This window comes from Vicugna pacos, chromosome 23 (assembly GCF_048564905.1).
Source record: "Vicugna pacos chromosome 23, VicPac4, whole genome shotgun sequence".
Classification (NCBI taxonomy): domain Eukaryota; kingdom Metazoa; phylum Chordata; class Mammalia; order Artiodactyla; family Camelidae; genus Vicugna; species Vicugna pacos.
In genome coordinates, this window is record NC_133009.1 from 35,439,667 (window position 1) to 35,461,297 (window position 21,631).

Consider the following 21,631-nt stretch of genomic DNA (forward strand, 5'->3'; position numbering starts at 1 on the left):
CAATGGGGTTTGTCTAGTCGGAGCGGTTTTCTACCCTGGGTGTGCGCCTGACCGCCGGGCGCAGGAGCGTCTCGGGCACCAACCGGAGGCTGCCCGGCTTCCTTCGAGGCCGCTCGGTACCCGTGGCCTCGGAGGGAGGAGCGGCTGGGACGCTTCCCCCGGGTGGTGGGAGGCGCTCGGGGCCCGGGGCCGCACCTCTGAGCTGATGGGTTGATTTCTCTGTGGTGCAGCCACCATCCCAGCGTGATCAACTCCCGCTGTCAGAATGCTGAACGGCACCACCCTAGAGGCAGGTGAGTTCGTGCCAGGCTCTTTCTCTTGCTTTTTTTCTTAAGCCAGTACATATATCGTGTGTGTGAGTGTGCGCACACGCGTGTGCACGCCTTCGTTGGGTAGAAGGAAGGCGGGTTTGCGCTTGTCTTAGCAATTAAACTGCTTCCTTGGCTCTGAAATACACGGTCTCCTTCAGGATTCCTGAAACCTGCGGTTTCCCTCCTCTTGCCCTTCTCTCGAATGTCTGAGTTTCTCAGGGTGGAGGTGCTGGGGGCGGAGGTCTAGGTGCCACTGCGCCGCGAGTTGCCGGCGGCGCCTGGGATGCGCTCCGGGTCCTTCGCGGAGCTGCTGGAGGTGTCTCCTCACTGGAAGCGATGGGGCCGGGGGTCGGGAAGACACCGTTTCTTACCCGTGTAGGCCTTAACTGGAAACTACCTTCACCCCCTTTTTCTGTTCAAGCTGAAGTCCCGCAGCCGTTTCTGCGGGCGATCTCCGCGGACGCGGGGCGGGACGTCTCCCTTTATTCCTGCGGCGGCTGCGTGCCCGCCGCCCAGCAAATCCCAGGTAAAAGGGCTTCAGATTTCAGAAGCGCGGTGTTGGCGACTGGGCAGCAGTCCCTTGGAGAAGAGCTCGAGGGCGGTGGAGGAAGCGGTTTGAAGGGAGCACTGCACGCAGAGGCCCGGAGGCCTTGCGGGGCGAAGTGGGTTCCTGGGCACAGAGCGCACCCCGGGCAGGGCCGGGTGCGCCCGCCGCGCGAAACCAGCTCCCGGCCAAGGTGCGCAGCGGCGCGGCCGCGGGCCTGCCTCTCGGTGCGATAGAGCTCCCGCGTCCCAGCGCCGCTCGGCCCGCTCCCATCTGGTCTGGAGGGAGGCCCTCCTAGAAAGACTGAATCCGAGGTGCGCCCTCGCGGCGGCGCCAGTCCGGACCTGTCACCCTGGGTGGTGGGAGAAGGTTCGCATGCAGAGTTTTCCTGTGCCCCGGCGCGCAGGAAAGAGAAAGGCCGGCGCGCCTCCGGTCGTCTTCTCGCCTCCCGCCCAGCGCAGAACCCCAGGCATCCAGGGTTGGGCGAGCGGTTCCCACCCCTAGGAAGGCGCCGACTCTACAGGGCCCTGGGGTGCTCAGGACGGTGCCAAAAGCTGGACACAGCTTCAAGAGCTGCGCCTTTCAGACCAAGGAGGCTCCTCAACCAGCTTACTAGGGAGGAGAGGTGCCATCTGCCCTTTTAAGGGCAGATTCAGGACACAGGGTCGTGCCCTCCAAAATCCTCTAAAGAGCCCTTGAATCGCCTACGTTCTCAAGAGAGTCGGGTTTTCCTCTCCGGACACGAAAGCTTCCCCTGCACCTTGGTAAAGCTATGCATTCCCTTTACTTCCCTCTTCTCCCCTCTGGAGAGCCGGAGTCCGGGACAAGGCTGCCGCCCTCGTGGAGATTCCGGGACCCTGACCTTCAATCCCTGCTCTCTGCCCCCGGGGTCCAAGCCGCCTGCTTTTTTCAAAGCGGCAACAGTAACCGGCTGGGTGGCTGGCGGAGCAGAAAAAAGAGTGGATGAAGTGCGCTCAGTCGTGGGGGGGGGGAGCCTCTGGCCAGAGTTCTGCCGCATTGCTCCAAACAGAGCTTTGTGTTTAGACGAGGGACCGGAGCTCTCACTCCGGGCCGCGGGCGGGGAGGTCCCTGCACCTGTCCCGTTGAGAGATGCGGGGCCTCAGCCCCAGAAACTGAGCAAGCCAGCACTCTAACGTTTACCGAGCCCTCAAGGGCTATTCCGCGGGCCGGGGCCCTAGCCCCTCCTCTTGAGACACGGAAGAAGGCAGAGCCACAAAGACGCTCTCCTTAAAGTGCTTACCGTCCTTTGAGAGTGAAGGAGTGGGGGTGGGGGCACTCTCACGCAACCTCCCAGAGGCTGCAAGACAAAAAGGTTAGGACGTCCCAGGTCACACCCCCAATTCTTGGAGTATCCCCCCTACCCAGACCTCCCCTTGGGCTTCCTTTTTCCGGAACTGTGAGAGGCTGGACCGATGCGGAGCGATTTCCGATTTCTGCAGAACTAACAAGGACCTCCCAAACTCCAGCGGCCCCCTGTCCCACCCCCTAGCTCTCTGCAAACTTCCTGCATTGGCTGAGAAGGAAGAATCCTGGCAGTTCACTTCTTTATGGGAAATAGCAAGTCCCACCCGGTGCTGGATCTTATAACCCGGGTTTTATAAGAAAAAGCAGGGATAGCTGGGCTCCAACCTGGAAGCTGATGGCGGCAGGTCTTCTGACCTGCCTGTGTCTGATTCGTGATTAACGAATCTGTGTGCAGTAGATAGAGGAAGGAAGGAAGAGTGGGAGGGCGTCTGTGCCTGGCTTCGCTGGAGACTCTTCACAAAGTTCTGGCTTTTCCCTGGAGTTGTTAGTTAAACTTTCACTTAAGGAAGTCTCCAAAGTTTCATCCCTTGCAAGGAGGCAGTGGTGTTCTTAGGTTCTTTGTTGGTTTTGCTGAGCAGTACCCAAATCCAACAACAGCCAAACCCAATTCCAGACATCCCCATGAGGAGAAGCGGGGAGAAGTTAGCCTGGAAACTAGACAAAGCAGGTCCCTGGATTGAGGTCCCATATTTACTTTTTCCTTTGAGCATCCTTGGGTTAATTGACTGATGTTCTTCTCAGAGACCCCTCCTCTTTCTCCTCCTTCTCCTCCTCCTCCCCACCTCCTCGGGTCCCAGTCACCGTCTTGTGGGAAGGCAGTCGGCCCCTTTGTGAGAGGACCTGCTGTCTCTGAAAGAGCTGCTGCCCCCAGCCCCTGCGTTTGTGCACGTGGGTTTGAAAAGCTCATTGATTTCCATCCAAAGGGGCTAATTACATTACTTACAGTAAATAGCAGCCCTGCTGTCCAGTAGAGCTGCCAAAGTGAGGGGGGAGATCTCCAGCTTAGTTCACTTGATTGGCTTCATTTTTGTGTGAAATTGTATTTTATGAGCTGTATTCTGGCACCCGGAGGACCATGACAGCGACCAGTTTGCAAATAACATTATTTTTGACCCTGATAAAAGAGCAAGGGGGAGGGAAGCAGTGGTGTTTTGGGTTTCATGGCAGAGGTTACTCCAGCAGCTTCAGAAGGGATGCTCTGAAACAGGAAGTCAGGCTGCACCATTCTTGTCTCCTTCCTTCTTTCTACTCCCTCTTCCACCCCATGCTTTCTCTACCTTCTTTCCTTCCTCTCCTTCTTCCTTCCCTTCCAGGCTACTTCCTTCCTTCCCTCTCTGGCTCCTTCCTTCCTTCCCTCCCTCTCTCCCTTCATCTCTCTAGATTTGAACACTGTTCCATGTAGAGCTCCTCCCGAGGGGAAGCGAGCCTGCCACGAGGGACCTCCTCGAGGTGTCCAGGACCATCCGGGTAGAAGCCGGCGGTTCTGGTAGAGCTAGCCACCAGGGCGCGGTGGGAAACAGGCAGGACGGGGTGGGGGTGGGGTGTACCGAACGGAGCGCAGCCTCGAGCTTCCTCCTCTCTCTGCTTAAAGCTGGGTGGGTTCCTGCCGCTGCTCCCCGCTTCGGGTCCCCAGGGGGCTTCAGGTGATTTGAATGAATCGACAATATCAGAGTATTGTGGCCACTTTTAATAGGGCCAAGGAGGGGCCCCGGCTAACGGGAACAGAGGGAGAGCGAACAACCCCTCCTCTTGTGAGGCTCAGGACTGCCATTCTGCTTGTCAGCTCGCACCTTCCCCTCCTCCACGGCGAGGAGCCCCCTTCACATCCTCCCAAGTGTGCAGCGCGTCCAGCTTTACGAGTCCCTTGTCCAGCCGGGGCGTGGGGCGCGCGCCTGGTCCCGTGGGGGCGGCGCCCAGCTCGTGGGTGTCTCCGAGTCACTGTCCACATTGACAAGTTTTCTATGCGGCAGTGGAATCGCCAGCCGTTTCCCTTCAAACCTGAACTGGGTAAGAGAATACATCGCTCCTTGGTCATGGTTCACGTCTCCAAGCCCATGTCCTGGCCTCTAATTTTTCAAAGAAAATCTTTTGGCCAAAAGGAAACTCCAGAAATAATAGGCTCTTCTAGCTCCTTTTCACTTTGGAGGTGGCTTCAGCCTCTGGGAGAGTCGGGGGCCCTAGGAGGAGGTGAAGCCACTCTGCTTTTAAAAAGTGAGTTGAGACAGCGGTGGTGGGGAGGAGAGAAATATCTGTCCCCAAATATGTACTTATTTGGGGTCCCCATCAGCTGGGGACCAGAAAGTCCACAAGGAGGAGACCTAAAGTTTGGAGCTGACCTTCTGTACGACTTGAGCCAGGATCTGATCTTGAACTTGGACCAAACAGGCCGGCCCTCTGCCTCCTGCGCCAGGGCGGGGACAATAAGGGCTCCTTTTTCCCCTTTAAAACGTGATTGCTGGGAACTCTTGGAAGGATGTGTGTGTGTGTGTGTGTGTGTGTGTGTGTGTGTGTGTGTGTGTTGGGGGGAAGTAAATGCCCCCTCCTCCTGCCTTCCCCCTCCCCCCCATGTTTGTCCCCGCTGGCCCATCACCAGGGGGTTGAGAGGAGTATGACAGGTCTTTGTTGTCTGAATAAAAATCCGTGGCAGCTCCAGGGAGAGAACTCCTCCTACTAAATTATCAAAAATGGGCTGGCTTTAGTCTCTTAACAAATTGGACACAGCTCCGGCAGGAGCAGTCCCCGACCCAACCTACAGGCACTGGGAACTTGCAAGCAGGCAGGGACCGCTGAAAATAGCACTTCTTTTTCTTTCTTTGTGTTCAAAACTATTTTCTTTCTTCACCAGATTTTGTTTTCCTCCCCCCGCGGCAGTTGTTTCTCATTAGTAACTCGATCTCTCAGAGCAGTAAGATTTGCCTTCGCCTCCTTTCCCCTCCGCCCGTGCTTGTTTGTTTTCTGCACATCTCCTTCAGGGAGCCGCTGGGGCTTTTCCCCCCTTCTTCCTTTTTTCTTTTCCGAGCAGACCAGTTTCCACTCCGTCTGCCTTTCTTCTTCCCTCTCTCGGTCTCCGCCTCTGTCCCCGAGCGTCTCCGCACTCCCGCATCGCGCAGCATCTCGGTCCCTTCTGCTCCTTCCCTCGGATGAGCTGAGAGCCCCGGGCGTGTGTATATGGAAATAGTGGGGTGCCGAGCAGAAGACAACTCGTGTCCTTTCCGCCCCCCAGCCATGCTCTTCCACGGGATCTCCGGAGGCCACATCCAAGGCATCATGGAGGAGATGGAGCGCAGATCCAAGACCGAGGCCCGCCTGGCCAAAGGCGCCCAGCTCAACGGCCGCGACGCGGTAAGGAAGGGCCCGCGGCGGCGGTGGCCGGGCGCCCGCGCGCGCGCTGGGAAGCCGAGGCGAGCCTCCCGGGCCGGCCGAGCGAGGATGGCGGGTCGTAGGGGCGTCCGCTCCAGACGGGCGGGTGGGTTATCTCCCGTCTGCCAGTCTGCGAGGTAAGAAACGGCCCCTTTCTACCTTGAATTGTCTGCACTGCTGATACCCCGAGCTCGCTATCCTCTGCCGCAGCTGGTCCCGGGAAAGCAGGGAGAGCCCGGCGCGGGAGGATGCGGCGATCCTCTTCTGCAGACCTCAGGCTTCGGTCTTCGGGCCGGCTGGGCTCCCGGCGCCTCCCCGCCGAGGATCTGCGGCCCGAGGGCGAGCTGGGTGCGGGCAGTGGGCTCCCGGCACGAGGCCGAGCGTCCGGGCCGGGCTGAAGCCCGGTGCCTCTAGTCTCTGGGTCTGGTGGCCGGACCTTTGGAACCGACTAGGACCGATGGGGCTCCCTCCAGTTCTCCGGACGCTCGGGACGCAGAACCTCCAAACATCGCGATTTCCCGGGTCTCCGACCGCCTGGCTCGGCCCCTGAGTGAGACAGGACCGCGCTCAGCTCCCGGGCCGGGTGGCTGTAGCGTGCAGGGCAATCTAATAGAAAATCCGGAGAAGCGGGGCACCCACCCAAAGCGCGAGAACTTTCTAACCCTAAACGCTGTCATCGACCACCTCTGTTACTACTATTCATAAGAACAAAAACCATGCCTGCTTAATAAAGAAAACCAACTAATAATCTATGTGCTTGCCTTTCCCACTTAACGAGCCGGAGGGGTAATACTGCAAAGGTCTCCGGAAATGATTTCAGCCAAACAGAGCCGAGTAGATCCTCAGGCATCGCCCGGGAACCGTAGTTCAAACTAACCCGGCAGGCGGCCCCGGGCGGGTCAGTGGTGTCTTGTGTCCACAAGTAGCGAGTCGGTGGGCGCTTCTACGTTTGCAACACGAATTCAGTGCGGAGGCCCCGTCCGATCACAGGGGGAGACTCTACTTTTCCAGGCCGCCAGAGTTCTGTGGGGGAAGTCCAACCCATTCCTGCTAGTCCTGAGGGAAATGTCCAGCGGTTAAGCTCCCCCCCCCCTTTGTGGCTATTCTGTTTAAAAACAAAAAGCAGTAATCCAAACCCGAATTTCACCGCGGGGCTGCGCTTGTTATGGGGAGGTTTCCCCATCCTCGCGCCTCGTGGCGACGCAGGAGGGAAGCTTAATTTGGGCATTAAACAGATTTTCAGGACAAAGATCTCCTGCGTATAGCGATGTCAGGGAAAGAGGGACTATGCGGAGGGGATCGTGACAACGGACTGTCCCCGGGAACAGGCACTGCACACACTTACCAGGAAAAGGGCCAAAATCCCTGAAACTAGCAAGATCTGCCAAATACAACCCGATCAAAACAATGTTGACTGAATTATGAATACAAGTGTAAAAACCTCTCCTTTCAATTTCAACGTTGCTTGTAAGAATTTAGAGCAATAGAAATGTAATAGCGTTTATTTAAAAACAATACATGCTTGTTCAGATCTCCTTTCCACTCTCCAGTGACAATCTCCGTTGTTTTTATTTCGTGTGCGTTGAAAGCCACGACTTTTAGCTTTTAATTATTCGAATTCGGGAACATCCACCAAACTCTAGCCTATGAGCTCCTAGCCTTTTAAAAAAGGCTCGAGGTGGCCGGCCTGTCTTTAGGTTAAGTCCCAGGAGGACACGAACGCCGGGTTCAGGCAGATGCGGCAGAGAGGGTGAGAGTCGAAGAGGGAGAAACAGCCAACGTTCCCCCGACGTTTGCCTTTGCGCAGTGGCCCTGACCTTGCGATGCTCGCTGGCGCGGAGGACCCGCGCTGCGCTGGGGGGACCCGCGTGGGGCGGCCCCGCGCCCCGCTGACCGTGCGCGTGCTTCCTTGCAGGGCATGCCCCCGCTGAGCCCGGAGAAGCCCGCTCTGTGCGCCGGCTGCGGGGGCAAGATCGCCGACAGGTACTACCTGCTGGCGGTGGACAAGCAGTGGCACCTGAGGTGCCTGAAGTGCTGTGAATGTAAGCTGGCCCTCGAGTCCGAGCTCACCTGCTTCGCCAAGGACGGTAGCATTTACTGCAAGGAGGATTACTACAGGTATTTCCATCCTTACCACTTACGGCACACTTGGTGGGGCCACCTGCCCAAGCCCCCGAGTCCCCTCCCTGTTCACCGCCCCTTGCCCCATCGGTGGTACGGTTGCCAGTCCCCAGACCGGGGAAGTCCACCGCGTAAGCCTTCAAGCTGCAGCCCCCGCCCCGAGATGCGCGGTGAGGATGGGCGGGGAGGGCGCACCCCAGGTCTAGAGCAAGGATCAGTGACTGTCCTTCACTGGCGGCCCTTGGCAGCTCAGCTGAGGGAACTGGGGAAATCGCGGGAGGGTAAACGAACGCGTCTCCGTCCACCGAGACTAAAGCGGTTTTGTTTTCCGTTTACTACGAACTGGGCAAGGCCGGTGCCTTGGAACTGAACCGGTGGCCAGGGCACCAGCAACTGGTTTTCAGGTTTTCGCGAGGGTGGCGGGAAATCGAGTAAGTGACCATGGAAGGAATAATTCCCGTTGCCAAAGCCCAGGCCGCTCTTCAGATTTGCCCTTGCCGCTGGTTCGAACCTGCCCGCCACACGCCAGACGCCGGAGAGCAAACTGTGGTCGCGTGTTTGTTAGTTCTTCCCAGTTCTGTTTCTCGATTGGGAACGGGAGCTACGTGCAGGTGACCCAGCTCCGCTCTCCGCCGCAGACACAGAAGTGGTTAAAAAAATGAACGCGCTTTCCTCTGCAAAACTGCCCCCCGCCAAGGCTCTGTCTGTCCGAATGCTTTCACGCACACTCACACTTCCATAAATAATTACAGCACCCTTCGTTTGTATGTTCTGTAATCGAGGGAACGTTTTCACTTGGCATCGCGATGTAATATTTTTAACATAGTTTTGTGAGTTAGCCAGGGCAGAGTTTTATGGGGGGGGTGCTTTTGAAAATTTTCACTTTACAGAGAAGAAAATTGAGGATCAGTTCCCTGCGTCTTCTGATTTTAATGTAAGGGTTCTTTGTCTTGTTCACCAGAGCAGGTCAATAGGCAAATCAAATTGATGTCCAGGTGGGCACAGGTCTCCCCCTCCGGGACCCCTCCCAGGTCTCAGTCTTGGGCCACTGCTGACCAAGACCCAGTTGTCTTTGCCTCCACCAACGCCCTGACTCGACTGTTTCCTTCCAGAAGGTTCTCTGTGCAGAGATGTGCCCGCTGCCACCTTGGCATCTCCGCCTCCGAGATGGTAATGCGCGCCCGAGACTCCGTCTACCACTTGAGCTGTTTCACCTGCTCCACCTGCAACAAGACCCTGACCACGGGTGACCATTTTGGCATGAAGGACAGCCTGGTGTACTGCCGCGCCCACTTCGAGACCCTCTTGCAAGGGGAGTACCCTCCACAGCTGAGCTACACCGAGCTGGCGGCCAAGAGCGGCGGCTTGGCCCTGCCTTACTTCAACGGCACGGGCACCGTGCAGAAGGGGCGGCCCCGGAAGCGGAAGAGCCCAGCGCTGGGAGTGGACATCGTCAATTACAACTCAGGTGGGCACACACCGCTCCCCCCCCCCCGCAGCCCCCGCCTTCTCTGCCCGGGCGAAGTCCATCCAGCTCCTTCCCTGTCCAAGACCTGGCTGCAAGAGGGTGCATTCCTTAGCATGTCCCCTTTCTCACTCCCTTTCACTCAGAAAGAAGGAAAGATAGAGAGTGGAAAGAGAGAGGAGTGAAGAGGCGGAGGAGGGAGGGTGAGGGAGAAGGGGAAAGACCTTTCTTTAGTTTGTGGCAAAAAACACATTCATAACCATGGGCTACAGTGACTTCCCCCAAACAGGCAGCGCCAACTCCTTGCTGCCTGTTAGTTAATGAGCCCATTAGTTTCTGGCTCTCAGTTGGAGCAAAATAGCCCCAGGGCAATTCCTGTGTGGAGGCCAAATTATAGATCCTGAAGGAGGTTTTCCTAAATACGGAAGAAAAAAGAAAAGAAAAGAAATCTTCAGAGCCCAACCCCAGCCTGTCTAGAGGGGGCAGAGGCTGTGGTCACCAGCCCAGAGTTAATCAGGGGAACAGTTGGCAAGAGTGTTGAAAAACCAAATCCCTGATCTTGGCAAAAGCAGCTTGCGGGGCGGGAGTCACTCTCCACGGCTGAGCTGGCCTGCCCGTGCCATGGGTCAGGGGACTGGTCCAGCCAACTCACCCCTGTGTGATAAACCGTCCCGACTCCCAGACCGCCCAGAAGACTGGGAGAGCCTCCAGGTCAGGGCCTCCGAGAGGCTTAGTGGTGTCCCAGGCTGTCCCCCGCCAGCCTCCTCTCTTAATTAAAACAAAATGCAAGCAACAGGCGAGAGCATGCTTTCTTCCTTGCTTTGAGGGGCGCACCTATCACTTGTCAATCTCTCACTCACCGATCTCCCACCGGGGGCAGCCTGCTCCCACCCCAGCCACCCGTCAGGTGAGGATGGTGACAGACCCTGAGGACCACAGTCTAACTCCAAGCAGGATGGAAACTCTTCTTAGGAGTCCTACCCACTGGGAAAGGAGGTTTCAGAATGCCCTGGGCTGACTTTTCAGAAACCTAAGGACTGGTTTCCTGGCTCTGACTTCCTGTGTCCTGGTCCAACCCAGGCTGGCATCTCAGCAGGCAGGAGGCTCAGGCTAGAGGAGTCCCTTCTGCTGGAAAGAACCTTAGGGACCTCATGGCGACAACCCCACTCTGTTACTTGGGGCACCCAGATACCAGCCAAAGGTGGGAGTCCCAGAGCATCGATATTGACTGTTTTTCCCTCTGGTCCCCAAGTATCTGATGTGGGGACCCAGCCTGCTGTTGCCCAATGGTAAAGGAACCCTGTCCTGCCAGATAAATGTTGTGCTCAAGGTCACACAGCCACTGTGAATGATCTGGAACTCAGAGTCCACCTGGGAGCCAACAGCTTTCAGGGGAGCCCTGCAGGCTGAGCAGCTCAGCCCAGCCCCCCCCTCAGCTCCCTCCTGGGTTCTCCAGCCAATTTCACAGAAAAGACTCCATGGATGGGGACCTAAGGAGAGTGAGGACCCTGCACTTGTCCGAGGGAGTTCATGCCCCGGTCACTAGACAGAGGAAGAGGGCTGCTGGCTGGCTGCAGACCCCACCCGGATGGGTTTGTGTCACCCGGCAGGCGCATCCCCCGGTTTTGCCAACCCCCCGCCCGGGGTCAGGGCCTCGCACTCGCCCCTGCTGTGCCCTGGCAGGGGCTCTGGTGCAGGGCCACGTTTCCCAGTGTGCTTACTTGGGCTCCTTTGATGCGTGGTCCCCAGGGCAGGCCGGGCAGGGCACTAATTGTTCTTCATTAATAGAAGATGGCATTGGAATCTCTGCCACTCACCAAGGCCCTAATTAGAGAGAGAGAGAGAAAACAGCCAGTCCTTGCAGAGAGGCCCTCAGCCCAGGAAGGTCCAGAAGTGTGGGGAGACTTCTAGCCAAACGCCGCAAGCCGAGTTTTATGCTTGTTTGTTTAACCTAATTAGTTAAATTTGGTTTCACCTTGGATCTTTATGTTAGAAAGATCTGAGGAGACTGAAGGACAATAAAATGTTGCTATTCCTGCTTCTCCGAGGAGAAATAGAGAGTACAAATTTATTTCTTAAAAAGAATGAAAATCTCTTTCCACTTAGATCTTTAGTTTGTAAATTACTGCTGCTACAAGGCTCTTGTTCGTCAAGGAGGGAAAAGTTGCCAAGGCCTTCCTCCCCCCAGGGAGTTCGCACGTCACCACTGCAGAGCCGGGGTCTCTTAGCTAACGGCCACCCTATCCTCTCTGGACTTTTGCCCAGAGATATGAGTAAATAGCATATATTTCTTTAACATCAGGTGAAAATAATCTAGAGAAACTGGGTTAGAGATGCCCGACCAGAAATCAACCCACCATCTAAAAAGAGTTTATGAATCAAATACCAACTTGCTATTAGAAAACTCGCCAAGGAAATGTTTCAGTGAATTAAAAACATGTTAAAGGGCAGAGAAGAAAATGGACCCACAGGTTTAGCTCCCTATTTTAACTTTCTCTGGATCTTCGATTGCTGTCTCTGCTTAAATGTAAACTAGTCTCAGAAAAGAATAATGATACGAAACAAATATAATTTACACATGGACGTGTTTTCAAAAACGTGTACACGAAATATGTTTGTGATTCAGAGTTCCGGAGATGTAAAATTTGGCAAAGATCAGTTAGCGCTTGATATGAGGCACATGCCTTTAAATGAGAATATTCCTAATTTAGCTTCTCTCTCTTTGTGCAGAGATTTTAGGCAGATATTTTAGAAAGAGACGTGGAAAGTTTATTTGGAATGTGGTATTGAAGCAAAGCCCTCCAGGGTGAAAAGGTTTCGTCCAGGACAGGCAGCTCTTGTCTGGGTAATTTAGCACTGATTGAGAACCTGAATTTTTGCCGCTTCTCAAAATTTCCCTCAGGTTCTTTTCTTCGCTTCCAAACTTCAAAAGCTCCTGGTAGTTGTTAAATTAGCCTGGCACTGACCCCTAGTGGTCTCTCAGGGATCAGTTCTCAGAAGGTTACACAGCTTCAGAACAGAAACTCACTTCAGTGTAGGGGACCACTTCACAAGTGACCAGAGAAAAAGATACTTAGATCTTCTCATTAACTTTATTTATTTATTTTTGATTGAAGTGCTGTCAGTTACAATGTGTCGATTTCTTGTGTGCAGCACGGTGTCCCAGTCATGCATATACATACATATATTCATTTTCATATTTTTCTCATTAACTTTATAATGCCAGATGTGTACTTACAGGTGTCTGTTTAAGACAGTTTATCATTTTGTCTCATAATTTTTGGGGAAAATCCTACATCTTTAAAAGTAGACTCTGGGGAACCACAGTCACTTGCAAGTTTACATAATGCATTTGTAGTTAAACATAAGTAATTTAGGATAACACACTCAGTTACTCTGCAGACGATACAGATTGCTCTATCAAGTTGCATCATATAACTGATTGCATGGTTTATCTGTTTATCTTAATATCCGTTTAATAAAGTGCTAACAATCTTTGTACACACTGAATTGTATTCTATGTAAAGACCAGTCCCATAAGCTGAAATTCTCTGCTGAGTTTTTCATCTATAATGAAATATAGAAATATCTATAATGGATATAGAATGCATATTCAGAAAAGCAAATTTATCAAAACTCCCTGTAATTACTTTCCATAAACTTCATTTTAAAGACTAATGAGTATATAGTGAAGTTAGGAATCATGCTCATTTCTTAAGAAATATTAACTTGTTGTTGGGGGATGGCTAAGGGCATTTTTCAGTACCCAATTAAATCTTTTACCTCAAGTGTAACATTAAATTTAATATACGGTTCAGGAAGGGTTACATGTTACTCAGCTGTGATAGGACTGAAATCTTATTTGAAGAAGACTCCAGTGACTCAGGTGTGCCTCTTTGACTGTTTTGGTGTGGCTCCATCTATAATCTGGTTGTGAGATGCAGCTCAGTTTACTGGAGATAAGCACAGTTTATAGCAGGCCATAAGATGCCATTTCATCCATTTGAGGCTATGAGAGTGCAATTCTGTAGAATATTTGAACTTGACATCTCTCCACGGGGATGCAAGGGCATAAAATGTAAAGCATATTCTCTCTCCTACTTCTGGGTACCTGTCACCCTTTCTGGTGGAGTTTAAGAAGTCTTTGTTCAGCATTTGGATGCATCTCTCTCTCTTCCATTCCATTTGAAGTTTATTTGATTTTGCATTAATAGTCGCTCATGATTTTATGGATGAACAAAGATTCAAAATCTTGACTGAATGTTTGTTGAGCTCCTGGCCCTGTTTCTGGCTTAGGGGACCCAGTGGTGAATAGGATTAGTCTTCCCCTTAATGAACGCACCTGCTCTTTGGCCAAGTGTGCCCTCCTTGTGGAATTTATGGAAATATAAACAAAGGAGACATTAGTTTGTGCCTAGTCTTGTTATTAGGGAGAATTTCTTGTTAAGTGGATTTTTGTGATGCAGCTGACCTCCTGTTGAGGACTATAAAACTACTGTTTTTCTGTATATATACTGATCTACTGCAAGGTTTTTTTTTTTTTTTTTTTTTTTTTGGCAGGGGAAGGTAATTAGGTTTATTTATTTATTTTTTAGAGGAGGTGCTGGGGATTGAACCCAGGACCTCCTGCATGCCAAGCACATGCTCTACCTCTTGAGCCATACCCTTCCCCCTGCAAGGGTTTTTAAAAAGTAATTCTAACCACAGCATAGCAGGCAAATATTTAATCAAGCAAAAGGGAAGAGCTAATAGTAAGAGATGGCTCACTTTCTTTGAGATCCAAGTTACCCCTCCCCCAGGGACCCATCAGGTTGATTTTAGATATTCCATTACAATGCACTAAAATGCAAGATGAGCAGTCTGAATGTACATCAGATAAACATCTGAAGTAAGATTTTACGGGACAAAATTGCCATGCCCTTTAAGTTGTGAAGTTGGCTGAATCAGTAAATATTTAGCAAAACAGTTTCATTTTGTAATCATATTTCCTATGCACAGCCAGTAGGTTACTGGAGGTGACCTTTCAAATGCACATCTCCACATCCTGGGGACAATGACTTCCAGGCTGGCTTCAAAGGCTGGGTTGTTTGGCCTTCAGGGCTAAGGGGGCTGCACAGTGGGGGTGGAGATGCCACCCTCCTCCTGGCCCCCCAGTCAGTGGCACAGCCCACACCCCCGCCAGAGCAGAAAGGGCCAAGATCTGAGCCTGGACCCAGTGCCTCTGAGCTGTGAGCTGCGGGGAGTACTCGGGCACTAAACGAGTGAAGACAAGTCTGGGCTCCTTCTCTTTCAGAAATAAGCATTAAAATAGCTCAAGGGAAAATGGTTTTCACCCTGCTTAGCCCTATGGGAACCAGTCATAGCTAAAAGCCCTTAAAAATAATATTCTTATGGTTACATAAGACTCCTGCAAATTTTTTGTTTTGTAACTTTTCCCCCTCCTGCAGCCACTTTTTAACTTTTTCCTGATGGAAAAGATTCCAGGAATAGCAGAAAAGGCTAAAAACTGGAACTGACTTACACTCTTCCTTTGAGGGGCAGGAGTGTGTCTCTCTGCAACTTTCAGATTTGAGAGAAAGCTGAAATTACTTGTTTGCATACCCCGCAAGACAAAAAAGCAATACTTTCAGAGAGGATACCTCATTTCACAAATAAGGACAAAATGTGGAGTCTCTCAAAACTGTGTATATGGAGGGGTGATGTGCTGATATCCATAAATATATTAGGAAAGTTTTTTTTTTCCTACTCTTGAGATTTCTCTCACTCTGACACTTAACAGCTTATTCATTTTTTCAAGTTTTTCTAGCAACCATTAAGCAAAAGAGAGGATTTATCTAGTATTCTTCTACTAGGTAAATTTCGGTTATGTCCACATTAACAGACTAGCTTGATGGACTTTGGCAATTAACTTCTTTCTTTTGTCCGGATCCCGCTCACAACTGGGTCGACAGCATTTCCCCTAGTTTCTGTCTTGTCAGAGCATCATTGTGCCACCTGCCATCTTTTCAGCTAACGCAAGACTTTCCACTGAGCGCTTGTTTGTCCACTGTCACTGCAACAGGTTGTAACGAGAACGAGGCGGACCACCTGGACCGGGATCAGCAGCCTTACCCGCCCTCGCAGAAGACCAAGCGCATGCGCACCTCCTTCAAGCACCACCAGCTGCGGACCATGAAATCCTACTTTGCCATCAACCACAACCCGGATGCCAAGGACCTCAAGCAGCTTGCTCAGAAAACAGGCCTGACCAAGAGAGTTCTGCAGGTAAGAAACCTCCATCGTCAGCTGTGCGTTCATTCACCTCCCCTTGCTGTGAAAACAGTTCTCCCGGTTCGGAGTGCTGCAGATACTTTCCTGCACTGCTTCTGGCTGCTTTCCCTTAGTGACCTCCCTAGAGAGCGTCCTGAGACTTTTCAGGGGCTTCCCGGAGAGTGCCCAAAGAGAGACCCAGGGTCCTTTAAAATGCAGCCACATTCTCCCGACAGATGGGAGGCTTTGGGTCCATCAAAGCCAGCTCAGCTCCTCTCACTGCTCTGCAAACGCAGGGGGACGTTGTCTGACGAGCTGTGGCTTTGCAGACTTCCGTTCGCGTTAGGCTCAGTGCAAAGACTTGGGTGGGTGGGGAACCCGCCGGTGCTGTCTGACTTCACCAACTCTGGCAGCCTCACTGCGTATTATGAGGTTTCAAATTCAAGTCGACCCTTTCCCTCAACTCCTGAAAAGCCACAGGTAGGGTCAGGGTCTTGGCAACCAACTGGAGCCAGTATTTTTCCATTTTAACAAACCCCATTTAACAGCTAAATGCTGGGAGTGAGATCTGCTGTCCGATGGCTTTCCTAAACTCACCGTGGTAAGAATGCCCAACTAACGAAATGGTAGTGGGTTGCTGTGGGTCACTTCCCGGTGACAAACAGCAGGCATTTTAAACTCCGCCCACCAGTCAGTCTCAGGTTGCTTGGAGTCTGTGGCCCTGGAGGTATTTCCTTTGCAAGGAGTACTTGCCACGTGTCAGACTCCAGAATAGCATGAAGTCTGTTTCAGTGATGTTCATTTCACATGAGTGATTCTTACTTTGTGAAACTTCCCAGGACCTCGCTGGTCCTCATTCTCAAAAGACAGCAGTTGAGGAATCAGGCTGTATTTTCCCCTCGTTCTCTCTGCGCCTTCGTTTTTCCATGGTATCTCCACATAGACATCCGTGGCCCCCAGTGGCACTTACTGATGTTGGGGGAGGGGAGCCCACGTGCAGGTGACAGGCTCCCTGTAATAGTACTGAAATGACTGTTTTAAAAGAAAGCAAAAAAAAAAAAAAGCACCTCTCGCCCAAGCAAATAATTATATTTAAAAAGAGAAACATATATCCCAAAAAGAAAAGAAAAAAAAGAAAAGAAAGAAAGAGCGAGAAAGAGCGAGAAAGAAGTCTAAAAATAAACATCGGTAAAGAAATACATTGGGATTGGTTTGCAGGTTTGGTTCCAAAACGCACGAGCCAAATTCAGAAGGAACCTTTTGCGGCAGGAGAACGGGGGTGTTGATAAAGCCGATGGCCCTTCGCTGCCCGCCCCGCCCTCAGCAGACAGCGGCGCTCTCAGTCCACCCGGCACTGCGACCACTTTAACAGACCTGACCAATCCCACTATCACTGTAGTGACAGCCGTGACCTCTAACATGGACAGCCACGAATCTGGAAGCCCCTCACAAACTACCTTAACGAACCTTTTCTAACATTGGTTTTTTTTTTTTTAATTCTTCCTCTTCTTTTTATTATTATTCGAATTATTTTATTATTTACGAGACTATTTTTTTTCCCTAACCCACAAGATACTTGGGAAATAAAAACAACAAGCTTGGTGTGTAGCGTCTGCAGCCACTTGGCGAATGAGTTTACAGTATTGTCTCCTTTACGAAGTGTTTTTTTGGGGGGGAGGTGTCTACAAAGTGTATTTGGATTTTTTTTCTTTTAAATTTAATTAGATCTTTCAGTCGGTAAGGGGAGTTTTGGAATCTAATAAGTGCCTCTTAAAATTGTATGTTACTTATTTCCAGAATCTCAAAGGAAAAAAAAAAAGAGTGGTATTACGATGTGTAAAAAAAGTCATGTTCACAGTTAAATAATTAGGTTGATAAAGAATCCAAAAATTAATTAAAGTTATTTTTTCAGATCTTGCAATTGTATGTGAACTGACGGAATCTGGAAAACTTCACATTGCTTTTTTAAAATTTTAAAACTGAAAAAAATGTGTTGATCACTTCTTTTTGTTACAAATGAGGAATATGACTAAGCAAAAATATTAACTGTAGTAAATCTAAATACTAATTAGGTGGGAAATCTATTCCAGGAATATGATTTTTTTCTCTTAGAGATGTACATCTCAGCAAAACATTTTTAATGATTTGCTTTTTAACATCTGAAAAATACTCAAAACTCCTGTGTATCCATGAAAATTCCAAATAGAATTTGAAATTCTATACCTTTAACCTTCTCAAGCTAAAAGTGATAGTTACAAAACCGTTCTTTCTAAATTGTTTTTTTTCCCCAGGGAAAATGGAAATAAGCAAAATATAATTTTTTAAGAAGTTAAAAAATCAGTATAGTTTAATTAATAGCTTTTAATTGGCTTCCGCTGTACCATGACATTGTACCTGGCATTCCATATGAATAATATTAAAAAGAACTTAGACTAACACTAACAGTGAACGTTTTATTTTGGTTTTGTTTTGCTTCCTTTTACTTTGACACAGGTTGATATATTTGTCAGGAAAAAACAAACCCTTTTCTGACATCAGAGATTTGAAGTTATTAGTTTTAAACTTAGATAAACTCAGAAGCCTCGTGGATGCGGATCTGAATATATTTCCTAGTTTACAGTAGCATTTTTTTTTCCTTTTAATTGAAGCTAAAATCTTAATGGTCTGGGCAGTGGTGAATGTTCATCTATACGCTTCTGTTGTAGTTAAATACCAATTAGATTGTGGATTTCCTAAAAAAATAAAAAATAAAAAAGAAGTCAAGATAAATGTCTTGCTTTAGTGGATTGTTAAGAATAACTTTGCACATATTCCCCACTTTTTGGACCCCTTAAATCTCCTCCGGCGGTCGAAGTGGCTATTTAATAGATTTTAAAGGTGTCCTTCTGGCTGTATAAATGTGTGGTTACATATTGACGGTTCACTGCCCACATTAAAGTGCATTATTGTAACTTTTGCTCAGGGTCTTTAGAAAATTAGCACAGAAAGTAGCTTATTTTTTAAAAAAAAAAGATGATGGAAGATAAGTTAACACTGTAACAGAAGAAAGGTGTGTTTGCCATTATATATTTAGCAAGTGTGGTTATCATCTTCTGTGGAGCTTAAATCTTGACTTTTCATATTTCTATTACATTTTGGGCATTTACCACTAACCAGACCAAACAACCTTCGTAAGGCTGAGATCTTATTAATACACTTTTACAGGTAAAATATTGATACTTATAAATTTTGTTCTTTGACAGAACAATATATGGTACTATAGATCTACTTTATTAAGTAGACTGATTATAACTCAGTTCTCCTACGTGCCTTATGATATAACTTGGAAGTAAGTTTGTGAAAAATCAGGATATATGTGTTGTTTGTTAAATTAACTGTTTTAAGCCCTTTTGACACCTCACTAGTTTTGTACTGGTTTACCTCTTATTTCTGAAACTCTTTTTATGGTGTACCTGTTAGAGAGGACAAACGTGTCATAGAAAGCAGCTGTGCACTCTTTCCAATATAGTTGAGAAATTCAATACTCTTATATCTTGAGCTTCGTGTTTATAGTACAGTAAGTGGTCTAGCAGAATTGTCCATGTTTCTTTGTTTATTGATAAATGCATTGTATAGAAACTATTTCCCCTAAATATTTATGGACCAATCAATTGTGATATATCCTATTAAATTTGTGTGAATAAACCATTTTGAATCTAAGGAGTTTTATTTCCCATCAGTTTTATTTACAGCTTAATTGTACAGTGTATTTCTAATACCTATTTGCAAAAGGTACTAAAGTGGTAATGCAGAAAAGTTTTAAATATGCAAGCATACAAATAGTGTTTAGATTTCCGAACTTCTGATTCATTTTAAGTTATACACCATTGCAATGCAATGTAATTCAACTGTGAATTACGTTTAAATATATTTTCCTGCAATAAAAGTAATGCCCCACTGATTTGACTCAGTCCAATTTTTAGAATTTAAAAAAAGATAATTAGCAGATAAAGTAATTGCATGAAAAGAAATCTTAAATATGATTAAGTTTAATGTTAGGTCTATTGAGCACAAATGGATATTTGTAAATCTAAATAGAAATTGCAGACCCCTAAAAGCCAAGTTGCTCTGTAGTTAATAAATTGTCACTATGATTTTTTTCAGGGAGAACAAATCTTGGGGCATTACAGCCAAACATCCCGACGTTTGAAAATTCCCTAAAGTATTAAAAGAAGGGGAAAAGTTTGATCGGAAATCCACTGCAGTGAAGACAAAGACAATATTAGGTTATGATAATCATACATTTAAAAAATCTATTGAGCCAAAAAAAAAAAAAAAGACAGAGAGACAGAGAGTGAAAGAGAGAGAGAGAGAGAGACAGAGACTTAAATGTCATTTACTGAATGTTAACAAAACTTCTGTTCTTTATGGTGTCTAACACAAATGGAGGCTTAAAATTATGTGGTTTTAAACAAAATTAGAGAAACCATGTATAAACCAGAGCAACCAGGCAGTAATATGCTCACCCCATATTTGAAGAAAATTATTATTGACAAAAAATCCCACACATTTGTCAAGCACAATAACTGTAAAATAAAGTCCAAAAACATCCATTTCACCTGCTTGCTAATGTGTACTAGTCCTGTCTGCTAATGGCATTTTCCAACTGTAAATTCCAAGAAAAGCTGTCACTCATTTAAGAGCATAGGGATCAACCCCAGTAATTTGAGTATTATTGTTTATTACTTCCTTTTTAAACAGAAACCTCTGCATGCACTTTGACATCTGTCCCTCCCAGTGTACGTCTCTGTATGATGACTTCTCTTTGCTGTTTCTTGTATGATAAATAGCTTTCCTTAATAAACATTTTATTTGATGCAAATATAGTTAACTTTATGTTAAACACACACTGTTGAAATTAATTTTGAACACTGTCTTAAGAGGCAGCACATTTCCAGCTTACACTTAGGAAAAAATTCAAAGGATAGAATGAGGTTAAATTCTGGTAGTCTAGGATAAAATTATTTACTTGGTTTTTAACTTCTCATGCTTTTTATTTGTTGTATTCAATTGACACATGGACTAAAAATGTAAAAAATGCAAAGAAAACCCAAATTACAACAAAAATAAACCTCAGAATGAACTGTCATGTAAAATTTCACTTTCTTAGATGATTAGGGTAAAATTTATAGATCCTCTCTGAGTTTACATGTTCACTATGCAATGAGCAAATTTATTGAAAGTATACAAATATACTCTGAACTATGACAAGACTCAATCTTTACATAGTTCAAATTACATATGACATTACAAACAAATGAGCGAGTGGGAAGAAAAACAAGTATTTAGGAATGAGGTTTTTTAACTGTTAAAGAGAATATTTGAAGAAGGAATTTTTAAACTATTCATATTTAGCTGTATATCCAAAGCATATGTTAAACAAATTAACATAACTTTCCAGAAATTTTTCAGTATGATGAAATTTTTATTATATACAAATGAACCCTATGTAAATGATGTAACTTTTATGAATGATAGACATTAAATATTTCACTGACATGTATTCTCAGAATTTTGAATGTTTTCTTCAGTGCTTTCACTTCCTGAATTCTAAAAAAGGAAAAAGAACTTGAAAAATAGACAGCAACTTACTAATAAAAAAAAAGCAATACATCATGACAAGCAGACTATTTTGAGTGATCATGAAACATGTTGGTTTTGTCAGTAACTTGAATGTTTATGCCTCATTGAAACTTCCTCCATGACTGTAGCAACTTAAATAGATTTTCCAATACATTTCCAGCCCGTTCATTCCAGTCCTTGTCCTACAGCTCTGCCTTCCTTCCCTGCACTGTCACCTACGGCAGCTTCGTTTAGAAATATTTTGGAACCTCGCCTGGTTTTACAGACCTTTAAGTATTTGTCTGGTATGTGAAATGTGGGAAGAGACCAAAGAGGGAAAGAACATGACTGAAATTAGACATCTGAAAAATATGAGACAGATTTGAAACAGGCACATTTTTTAAGAGTCAAAGAAAGGAGCGCTCATTAGGTGAGTGAGAAGAGCAACAAAGCCCAGGATGCCGATACTGGAAGGGCCGCGGTGCTTTTCTGTGATGGACAGCATTATGGCTGGAGTTCCCGAAGCTGGCACTGAGCCTTGGCCTGGAGGAGAACCACGTGGGCTTCTCAGCTGGGAGCAGGGCACTACATTTTCGTAGCTTCTACTTCCCAGAGGCCTGGAATAGCCCAGCTTCTTGCAAATCGATTTTGTGG

General features: G+C 47.9%; 1 protein-coding gene across 3 annotated transcripts; it reads left to right on the plus strand.

Moving 5' to 3' along the window:
* The first annotated feature begins 228 nt into the window (after positions 1 to 228).
* On the plus strand, positions 229 to 20,918 carry LHX9 (LIM homeobox 9). 3 transcript variants are annotated; one of them, XM_031690141.2, is made up of 6 exons: positions 229 to 293; positions 5,405 to 5,523; positions 7,457 to 7,659; positions 8,775 to 9,130; positions 15,189 to 15,391; positions 16,595 to 19,063. In XM_031690141.2, exons 1-6 carry the CDS (start codon positions 266 to 268, stop codon positions 16,850 to 16,852), a joined length of 1,167 nt encoding a protein of 388 aa, XP_031546001.1. In that variant the 5' UTR covers positions 229 to 265; the 3' UTR covers positions 16,853 to 19,063. The 3 variants fall into 3 exon arrangements, with proteins under 3 accessions (XP_031546001.1, XP_015102530.1, XP_006213288.1); XM_015247044.3 differs by lacking the exons at positions 229 to 293; positions 16,595 to 19,063 and adding an exon at positions 19,520 to 20,918 and having other exon boundaries at positions 3,872 to 5,523; XM_006213226.3 differs by lacking the exon at positions 229 to 293 and having other exon boundaries at positions 3,872 to 5,523.
* The last annotated feature ends 713 nt before the right edge of the window (positions 20,919 to 21,631 follow it).